The sequence below is a fragment of the Tachysurus vachellii genome, chromosome 26 (assembly GCF_030014155.1).
Source record: "Tachysurus vachellii isolate PV-2020 chromosome 26, HZAU_Pvac_v1, whole genome shotgun sequence".
NCBI lineage: Eukaryota > Metazoa > Chordata > Actinopteri > Siluriformes > Bagridae > Tachysurus > Tachysurus vachellii.
Genome location: NC_083485.1, coordinates 10,036,019 through 10,047,319, shown reverse-complemented (window position 1 = coordinate 10,047,319; position 11,301 = coordinate 10,036,019). Strand labels below are relative to the sequence as shown.

At 37.9% G+C, this 11,301-nt stretch overlaps 1 protein-coding gene across 5 annotated transcripts in view; it reads right to left on the bottom strand.

Moving 5' to 3' along the window:
- Window positions 1–658: 658 nt before the first annotated feature.
- The window catches only part of camkk1a (calcium/calmodulin-dependent protein kinase kinase 1, alpha a), a 91,722-nt gene continuing 81,079 nt past the window's right edge, over window positions 659–11,301 (bottom strand). For 3 of the 5 annotated variants that reach the window (XM_060863545.1, XM_060863547.1, XM_060863546.1), the window contains 2 exons: window positions 7,698–7,745; window positions 659–6,652 (listed from right to left, as the gene is read on the bottom strand). In XM_060863545.1, the coding sequence (XP_060719528.1) occupies window positions 6,565–6,652; window positions 7,698–7,745 (136 nt within the window). In that variant the 3' untranslated portion in view covers window positions 659–6,564. Of the gene's footprint in view, window positions 6,673–7,697; window positions 7,746–11,301 lie in introns of all 5 variants that reach the window. The other 2 variants (XM_060863548.1, XM_060863549.1) reach the window with 2 other exon arrangements.

Here is an 11,301-nt window from a genome sequence, read left to right as displayed (position 1 = left end):
TTACTGTGACTATAAAAGATGCTATTAGCACGTTTTATTACACTGTTATTTAGCTGGCAACATAATTAGCCAAGTCAAATGCAGTGATCAGAACCAAAAACCATTCCCAGTTGTTTAGGAAATTAGGTTTGCAATACAAAAGTGCATTTCCAACCTCACCAAGCTTACGTTCTTCACAAAGGAGGAAATAGAAACCACAAGGAGCAGCTCAATGTCCAAGATGTTCGGCTCGATCAGCTTTTTTTTTTGTAAGAGACGAGGTGCCTGCTTTCTGTTCTCTCACGGAAAATGATTGTGCATAGTTTGAGTTCATCATCACCCAATGGTTCACAAAACAGTATCAGGAGGTTTGCGGGAAAACTGATGTTAAATCTTTACTTAGTGTCGTCCTGCCGCACCAACATCAGGTGTAATTATATGATGCTGCACCCAAAAATGTAAATTAATGTTGATCTATTTAATTATTCTAGAGTTTCATTTTCCTAATGTTCCATTAGACCTGTAATCATTCCAACTAGATATCATTTGTAGTAATACAATAAATATTTATTTTATTTAATGTATAATTTCTGATCAATGATTTTATTTTTTTGTTAAATCATTATGTGGGTCTTTTTTGCACAGAACAATAAACATCAGTTTGTAGATTTACACAAAATCACATTGGTTTTGAGCTCTTTATTGTCCTTGAATTTGTCTAAATGTACAAAAAGCATGCAAAAAATAGCCTCTTTGTATATTTTTGGTACATATGTACATAGTAATAAGTTGCATTCAATAGTTATTTGTGCCATGCTTTTTTTTTTCTGACAATTTTAATAAGTACATTCAGTTCAATGCACAGGAATACAGACAGCCGTGTAACAACCGACAACAACAGTCACACAAGCAAAGAGAAATTAGACAATTATATATGAGAAATTGCAGTTCTTAGTATTTAGAGATAAATCTCTCTGAAACTTTGTCTTGCACACACTGAAGAATAGAAAGATATCTACAACCATAAATGCTTTGGATCCAAAAGACCTGCGCTGCATTTCAGTACCGTGTTCAACACACCCTCGTCTGCTAAAGATTACATCATGAGTGGAATGTAATATGGAAAAACGTAGCCCTTATTAGAAAGCACGATGATGGTGAATTATATTTATTCTTATCGACCGACCACGGTTTACCCCGATACGCAATCCATTCTCCACACCATGAATCCTACTGGGTCATGAAGAAACCTATCTTCTATTCGAGGAGACTTGGGGCACAAGGCAGGGTCGACCCTGGGCAGGATGCCAGTCTATCATAGGGAACAATCACGCACACATAATGGACAATTTAGAGAAACCAATCAGCCTAAAGTGCATCACTTTAGATGGGGAGGAAACCAGGGTAAACAAGGACAACATGCAAACTCCACACGGAGGCAAGATTCAAACCCCCAACCCTGGAGATGTGAGGCAAACATGCTGTCCAACATTTTTTAGGTTACAGACATTTGCTCAGTATCCTCTCTGCTCTCTCACTATGCCCTTTTTTTTACGGAAGCCAGATTCAAGGCATACTCCGCAGCAGTCTCTACCCCAAACCCAATTTGTAAAGACCACTGAATCATCACTCTTAAAATAATGGAACTGTACAGAGTAAGAAAACGGCAACATTACAGTTAACAACAAACAAAAACATATTCAAACTCAATTTAGAGTTAGACTCCCAAATTGGCTTTCATTACTAATTTAAATTCTCACTAAACAGCATTAAAGTACAAGCTTATCTGCAACAAACAAAAAGCCTGATTAAACCTAATTTATTCAGTTAGCTAATAACTGCCTACACTCTGTTTTACACGAAGCTACTGCATGCAATCAGCTGATATGCTAAATCAAAACAATGCACCATTTAAATTTGTGTGAACTGGGATTGATTATGAACCGAACACAAAGGAAAAATTTAAATGGTATTGCTTAATGTGTCAAGAGTTTGAGTGAGGAGAGCGACCACAATTCATACAAAGTCTTCTTCAAAAGGTTGCTGTTATACTTTTAAGCTGTCAATCGATTATCTCTTGACAATGTCCCCTAAGTGGAAATATGGGGGATGACCAAATAACAGGGCTTAGTGCTCCAGCTGGGACCTGGCCATTGAATCAATCCCTCCAACTGGTCATCTAATATTTTAATTTACCTCTAGTTTAATTGTCTTCTTTGTCTTTCTGGGCAACATGATCTTAAAAGTGGACTAATATTTAAGAGGACAAAGCAGGGACAAGGATAAGGGGAAGTCAGTCAGGGTGTGTCAAATTCAGTATTGGAATGCAGCCTTAGTCTAGCTAACATAAAAAGTGACCAGGTGCTGAATCTTATTGTACTAGCCAAAAAAATAAAAAATTGTAAAAACAATGTAAAGCATCCCAAAGTATGTTTTTTATTATGTAGTGTATCCCAGTGCAACTTATGGAGACGCCATGCACTACGCACATTTATTCTCCTCTGAACTCATAAGCTAAGAATGTACAGTTCATGGTGTCACAACCACTGTGAAGTGTGTGTGTGTGTGTGTGTGTGTGTGAGAGATATGTTACTGAGGCACTGCACAAATGTAACCTATGACCTAATCCAAAACTGACTACATAACAGATCACTGTTCATTTTCTTCCACTATAAAGCATCTATATAAGAATAATAAACATCAGAGCAGGACACACACATTAGCTTGTCATTATGTGTTAAAGGGATTTCTTTTTTTCATTATCATCCTTGAGTCATACCATGTTAAGATACTTGAGTCATATCACGGTTATTAATATACTGCACCTGATATTAGAGCTGATTTTACATGTTATACTGAGGTCACGGACATGCCGTATGCCACGTACATACACAGCGTACAAACAACATGAGTGCATAGTAAACATTAACAAGAGGGGGACACGTGCATTACGTTTTTGGAACTCACATGCTGTGTTCTGGTAGGAGATTTTAAAGTGACAATCTGTATACTTCCATATGGTGCATCCAAAAACCACTGGAGTGTGTGCATACCTGCTTTAGTTGCCATACACATACACAAGTAAAGGTGTCTGAGTGACAGAAAGAGAGAGAAAGTAGGGTGTCAGGATAATGGGTAACAACAGGAAAACACCATCTTTTAGGGAACACCAAACACCAGAATCAATGTCATCCAGAGAGCCAAGGAAACATGGAAACTCACACCTCTCCAACAAATATCCAGTGAGAACATTACAAAAGATTGTTACTGTCACAAATGTATATAACACATCAGTGGTGGCCATAAATCATAAACAAATATATTGTAATTAGCGATAATATGCAGGCTTTCTCCATCTAACAACCGACAAAAGGAGTCCAGAAACCTCAAGGCATTGAAGTGGCGTTACAATAAGTAGTTACAGCCATTGTCTTGGCTATCATTTATGCACCTGCCAAATAATGAGCCCATATTAATAGATAAACCAAATTTGCAGTGATTTAGTGTTACGACGAGGACTAGCAATGCTGCACTACACTTCTAGTAGACTAGACTATTAAATATTCATTTCAGTGGTGTTCATCTTCTCAATCATTCATCAGTTTATTGATTAAAATCCTTCATTTTCTGTCCTTGTTTTTATTTTCCTCTGGCTTACAGGGACGTGCTTGTGTTTACAGATAATAATCTAGATGCTACTGAAAACCTCATCTGCAGTGATTCTGTTCAAGAAAAACCTGGCAAACCGAAGGCCAGGGTTAAAAATAATATTTGCCTAAGACAGGGCAGGACTCAGAGAAAATCATCATAAGCTCTGTAGCTTTAAATGTAACTCCAAGTAACTTTTTCTTAATGTATTATTCGAACCCTAGTCTCAAACACTTGAAGCTTAAAGAAAAGCTCCTCCTAGAAACCCAGTGTATATGTTTATATATCGATATACAGTATATGCAGTGTGCTTAGTGATTTTGGTGCTTTTGGTTGGTGCTACATGTTTGTCAGCAGGGAGCTACAATACAATAAGAGACAAAATCTAAACAATCTCAAGCATAAGTGATCATGGATTATTATCGAGCTGGCAGGTTTTGCTGTTAGCTCCCCAAAGCAAGAGAGAAAGTGTTTAGTCTCTCACTCAGCATTCTGCACGGTGTTCAGTGTCACATTACTGAGACATCCAGTAAGCAGAGGTGACGGTAATCATCGAATTTAAATTCCTGAATGCATGTAGCTAGTGGCTGAGCTAGTTGGCAATTCATGAGATGACAAGAACGATGTCGCTGACGCCAGGATTAGCATTAGGGCATTAAAGATGAAGTAATGGAACAGATGAATTGGAGGTGAAAGAGCTGGACAGATAAGAAGTGCTGGACAGAGGACTAAAGCCCTGCTGCGTTGCTATCATTGTGCAATCAAACATGGGTCACGTAGCGAATCAAAGTGATTTAAAGTGGCCCGTATTCATGAAATTTCTTAGTGCAAAGACTTGCTGAAGTGACGAAATTCTAAGAAAATTCCCTTAAATTTAAAAAGCAGATCCTAGTAAAGATAAAAGTTATACAGAAGTTAGAGCATCTCTAATACGATCGATCACGAATATAATCCCTACACGATGTAACCTCAAATATCTTAACATAGAGACAAAGTAAAGGTTTATAATAGACCAGATTTTAAAAACGCTCCTATTTTTTTTTTTTATTGGACAACCAATCACAGTCTTCAAAAGTTTGTGTCATACCTAATAATGTGTTAAGTCCTGCCTCCTCTCTAATTTCCTTGTTCAGAGTTGCTGAGATTGGTCCTGAATCACACTTACGTTCAAAGTGGCATCTTCCTCAGGTGACGTTCAAACTCATAACGATATAATGAAAAGTGCTGTTATTAATAGTGCCAATTAAACAGTAAATAAATATGTGGCTACACATTGATCTTATATGTTTAATATTTCGGGTTAGGCATCACCGTCATCACTCTGGAAGCGGCCCCTGGCTGCCGAAAGCTTGACAACCCGCTCTCCACATAATATTTCCTTTGATTAATAGCCTGCTTTTAATTATGCAGAAGTCTAACAGTTTATAATAAAACAAATCATGTTGAGAAAACATGCACACTGTTTAATTAGCAGTTGTTATGACTGGCACCACCAAGAGACATCACTGCAATATTCATTTGATCAGAAAAAAAGGAATTATTGCTTCTTAACTGCATGGAATCCAATTTAAATGGCAGCCAATTAAAAATGGTTGATTATCAGCAGCCTGCTGTTCCTGTGAAAAATTATTTCATTTGTTGTACAAATGTAATCCAGGACAAAGAGAATGTGTTAATTTTGAATAACAGGCGATGTGCTGGGCTTGATGTTAATCACCGTATTCAGACTCAGCAACAGTGTGAGAGAGAAAGAGAGAGAGAGTGAGAGAGAGAGAGAGAGAGAGAGAGAGAGAGAGAGAGAGAGAGAGAGAGCGAGAGGGGGGAGACAGAGAGAGAGAGAGAGAGAGAGAGAGAGAGAGAGACAGAGACAGAGAAAGGGAGAGAGAGAGAGAGAGAGAGAGAGAGACAGAGACAGAGAGAGGGGGAGAGAGAGAGAGAGAGACAGAGAAAGAGAGAGAGCCTCTCACTTTGTGACACATGATATGGTTTCTGTGATACTAAATGGAGGATTTGCAACATTCACCATCATCCAGTGTGCTAGTGATGCGTGTGTGTGCATGTGTGTGTGTGCGCATGTGTGTGTGGAGCCCTCTAACGCCTGCAAGTTAGCCCTATTCTGAAATGTGTGCTTGTGCGAGAATATCATAGCCCTCTCATAGTGGCTGAGTTTTGACCACTTGAATAAAAAACACAATCTTTAATCTGTGTGTGTGTGTGTGTGTGTGTGTGTGTGTGTATGTGTGTGCACCAAAATGGCAAGCAGTCCAAAACTGGCCCTGTGTACAACAAATATTCCAGCAGTATGCAAAGCATAACAAGGCAGGACAACATCAAAATTACATTACACATGTACAAAATGCTTCTCATCCCTTCTTTCACTTGTCTATGTTTCTAAGAAGATGTCCTTAGAGTTTCGATTGCTCTGGCTGTCCATCCGTAATGTTTGTCCTTCGATCGTACGATCAAAAAAAAAAATACGATTTAAGATTTCAATCTCGATCCGTGAAGAATGGGTAGGAATGAGTGCGGAGAGCGTAAGGGAAAAAAAGAAATAAAGAACCAAATTTTGTGAATTGACTTTAAAGCTTAGTTATAAAACAAAACTGGATGTTCGTTAAATGTTCCTTCAAATTCTCTGTGCCGCACTGAAGGTGGCAGGGGGAGTGGCTTTGCACAGTGGGTGTGGCAAGAGGAGGAGCAATACTCAGACAAAAAGCTAGGATCGAGGTGTTAATCACAAAGCAGGATCTGGCCAAACCACCAGCGTCAAAAGGCTTTGGAATAAGACACTTCATTAAAGAATTCGAATGCAGTTGGGAATAAATATATGGTGGTGGTGTTGCTCATTTAGTTTCTCTGAAGGTTATGTTGATTTACGTCTGTCCATACAGTAGGAATGCGTAAAGGGCGGGATTTATGACTGATCAACACATACGCTTATGAGCGATCGTCAGAGGAGGGCGGTTCATCTTCATGCAGGTCCTCAAGCTCCACCTCTCGCCCAGCTTCACCGCTGCTACCTTTTCTGAAACACACAAACACAAACTGGGATAATACAGTTAGCTTTGACTGAATTAATTACTCTTCTGAACAACCACAGGATGTTTTCACACTTGAGAGCCGATTCTGGGTTCGTTTGGCGGAGGAGCTGATAATCGCAGGTTTGTGGAAGTCGTTCTTTCTGAAGTGTGCGTATCTATTTCTCTATAGCCTAAGCAAGTTCCCAAAGCAGTAAGCACTGGGTTCCAATGATTGCTTCTATTTTTATTTTTGAAGAATGGTATCTTTTTGAGAAATGGTGAAGAACTGTGCAGGATTTCCTCCAAACAGGGAGCTGTTATCATATACGAAATTTTTTTAGACATGCACAAAGTGAGCTGTTTACAGTAACTGTGTTCTCCAGTGCAGAGAAAGTGTGTGTTTTAATACTGTATATATATAGAGATTTATATATTGATCGCGTCTTCTACTCCACTGACCAGAACAACCCTTTAACCACCATCAAATAAAAAGGATGTAATGTGACATATTGATTGAACCCAATCATGCTACTTAATGCATCATACCGAGAGAAGATCATTTCCACAAACTGTATGGATTACTCCCAGGTTCAACAGTAGCTCTGAAGGCACCAAAAACACCTACTGAACTCGTACTTGGCCTTGACTCTCAGGTGTGAAATTCTCAGGTGTGAAAACAACCTCACATTAAAATAAATAAACATCGTTTCTTTTTAGTTAGACAGCTTTACATCCATCTCTGTGTGTAAATAAAAGTTGAGGTGATGAAACGATGAAGTCATGAGACCAGACAAAGATATCTGACCCAGACAATAACATCCACAATCAGACAAAACATATTCTGTAAGGGAATAGATGAAAAAACAAACAAAAAAACAACAAACAAACATGTGCTGGAGTTTGTTTGGGTTTGTTCCCACCAGAGAGCAATGAACACATGGTTAAACTGGGGGAAAAAATGTCACACAGTGGACAGGATGGACATAAAGGACATCCAAGCATCAAAACCCACAGCTAACACAGCAACATCAGCTAACAACAAACCTTTACCTTAAAGAAGGGTGGAGTTTAAGTGAGGGACGAAATGGCCACGAGTCCCTGCAGCGGAAAAAGAAAGAGTGAAGCAAAGAGGGTCAGAGGTCAAAGATTCTCAGTGGGGTAGAATAGGATGGCAGGAATTGAACTTTCACCTTGACGTAAAAGAGCTTCATAGCTTATAGCTTTACGCTTATCAGAACGTGACATTTACGTCACAAGAGATTGGGGGGGGAAAAAAATCTCTCAGTGATGTTCAATCAACTAATCAGTCAGTTTAAACAAATGAATTATTTTAATCGCCGCAAGTCTGATATACTGTGTATGAGTCAGGACTCTGTTGGATTTCAGTGTGAGTCATGTGTTATTCCTTCTGTTGGGATAAACTTCCACAGAATATTAGGGGTTTAAGAGAACACATTTTAGAGGTTTATGAACAAGCACTTGGGGAATCTGAGAGAACAGGGTTTGATATCTGCATTTACTTTAAAAATAGAACCATTTCTGTGAGAAAAAAACAAAAACAAACTGTTTCTATGAACTTTTCTATGAATATACTGGTCTTAGGCTAGATAAAAAGCAAAAGAAAAGCAAATTCTTAAAACTCAGAGTGTCTCCTTTCGTATGAGCTGTTAATCATTACTGTGTAGTGTGACATGACAAAGACATTCAGTATTGAACATTGACAACAAAATGGGTGCAAATTCCAGTTTTTGGCCTCTGGAATAAAAAGAGTAAAACATGATCACAGATATGTGCTAATGCAGTGCTAGCTAACAGCTACAGCCACCATTTTCACATTAATATATATCAAATAAAAAGTCAAAAACAATCCCAGGATTTTAAAATCGCACTGAAAGACTCCCCATTTGCTTGAAATTTTTCACATCATGAGAATGAAGCAGGACCTGAAGACAATATTTGTCTTTTTGCATAAAACCAGAGGACCTGCCAATCATTCGGTTTCTACATCAGAACCTTCCCTTATACCTATGTTAAAAAAAAAAGAAATCTGAAGACTTATTCCAAAATTGTATTCAGTTTCCTTGCTAAAGAACGAATAAAAAAGAGCCACTTTGCCTAAAGAGACACTGATAAACAAAATATCTCCAGAGGTCTCTTTGAGCTCTGTTCATTTTCAGACTTTGACCTACAGTAGATAATAAATACAGAAACAGTAGATAGTAAAAAAAAAAACATGTAAAACCTGAGATATAATTTAAGGACAGTGAGTGGATGATGGGAATATAAATCAGTTTTTAATCTTATTAACAAATGCTAAGTATATTATTTGACATCAGAGGTCTACTGCAAATCTGAAAGTGTGAACATATAGACGTGTGTGTTGAAGGTTAATGAGAGCAACACAGGAAGAGTTTAACGATAATAACGACTCTGACACAGAATTATTAATGAGAAGCAAATCTGGTCATAGAAAGTGAATTAAGTGGACAGTAGTGTCGGGATGTTTTCTCCACCAGGGAGAGCTGTTGTGTCTTTCCTTTTCATGCATTACAGAAGCATACAAGAACAAGAACATGAAGAACTTATTACATCCTTGATAACCTCCCACTAATATATGGAAAACTGGATAATAAACTCAGTACCAGGCCATTAGTGATTTTTTTACTTCTGCCAATTTTTACAATACACTGATCTGATTTCTTATGGTTGACTTTGTATTCAATTGGTTTAATTTGCCCAACAATATGGCAGTGTGGAATCTTATACAAAAATATATATATATATATATATATATTTCTCCCACTCATTTCTCTTCCAACATATCTCCTGGTTTTGTCAGTACGGTGAGACACAATGAATTATTTTTTATTTTTTATAAATGATCTCACACACTTCAGAATGGTATAACTTCATTATCTCTAGCGTACACATTACAGATCATTGTATATACTCTATAACTTCATTATCTCTAGCGTACACATTACAGATCATTGTATATACTCTATAACTTCATTATCTCTAGCGTACACATTACAGATCATTGTATATACTCTATAACTTCATTATCTCTAGCGTACACATTACAGATCATTGTATATACTCTATAACTTCATTATCTCTAGCGTACACATTACAGATCATTGTATATACTCTATAACTTCATTATCTCTAGCTACGGATTACAGATCATTTGAGGAAAAATATTTAATATTATTTCATTTTAAAATTGTGTTCATTTACTCCTGTTTTATTCTTTTTAACATATTTTAAACTGTTTTTTATTAAAATCACATTTATTTTCTTTAATTGTTCTTTGTTTTTATTATGATTTTATCGTGTGTCTCTTATTTTTACATATATATTTTTTTCTCTCTTATAAACTGTTTTCTAATTTCTATTTAAAGCACTTTGAATGACCTCTGTGTATGAAATGTGCTATACAAATAAACTTGCCTTGCCTTGCCTAATTTATCAGACTGTCAGATTAGTGAACAACAAAACTGTCACTGTTGTTAATACTTAATACGTAACTGCTGGTTAACATTAGCATGTTGTCATTTATAACCTAGCTAAGGTACACGGTTTAAGCTGCAATATCACGGCTTATCCTCGGCCTACTGCTTGTGATAGATGGGCGCATCACTGCCAAGAACTTCTGAACCGTTTTGGAGTACCATGTGCACCAAAAAGTTCCATCATTGTTCCCTGAAGGTGGCGCCATGGATCAGGATGGATATAATGCACCAATACACACAGCAAGACTGGTGACAGAGTGGTGTGAGGCACATGAAAGTGAGATTAAGGATGTCCCATGGCCTGTCATCAGTCACCAGAATGAAAATTTCTAAGCCAGTTTGGGGTGTTTTAGAGGAGCATGTCAGGAAGTGATCTCCTCAACCAGCATCGTGTAGTGACTGTAGAGGAATGGCTCAAGATCTTTCTGGCCACTGTGCAGGACATGTAATTGTCATTACTAAGACAAAGTGATGCTGAATTATTCTCAAATGCAAGCTCACCAATCCACCTAAGGCATGTTTTTTTGAACAATAGGACAACATGAAAAGACACTGACACTCTCAGACAAGAAGAATATGCAACGCTCACTAAGACGCTCACACAGGCGACGTGCTTAGAATAAAACCCAGGACTCTGGAGCTATAAAGCAGTAACACTACCTGCTGTAACACCCACAAGTCCACATCCTAATAAAAAAAAAAAAATCTTGACAGTTACAGATAATACATCAGATGCATGTAATACATGGCTGGAAGAGAAAGGTGCAGAGCATCATCAAGGCAGCACAGGCTGACTGATGGTAGAGGAAAATCACACCGTGTCACGTCTACCTGCTGTCCTTGGGTAAAAATGTTCTGATGAGCTACATGCAGCTAAGGGGGAGCAGAATTTACTGCTTACTGTCAATCTGCTGATAAGAGACACGGGAGTGGAGGGGGATAGAGTGAGAGAGAGAGAGAACAAGAGAGAGAGACGAGAGAGAGAGAGAGAGAGAGAGAGAGAGAGAGAGAGAGAGATGGAAAAAGCACCAGCAAGAAGCACCTTGATGTAAATGCCACACATTTCTATTAAACTATGAACAAATGTAATAGGATGCAGTATGCCAACAAATTGAATATCTACTGTACAGTACATCAAA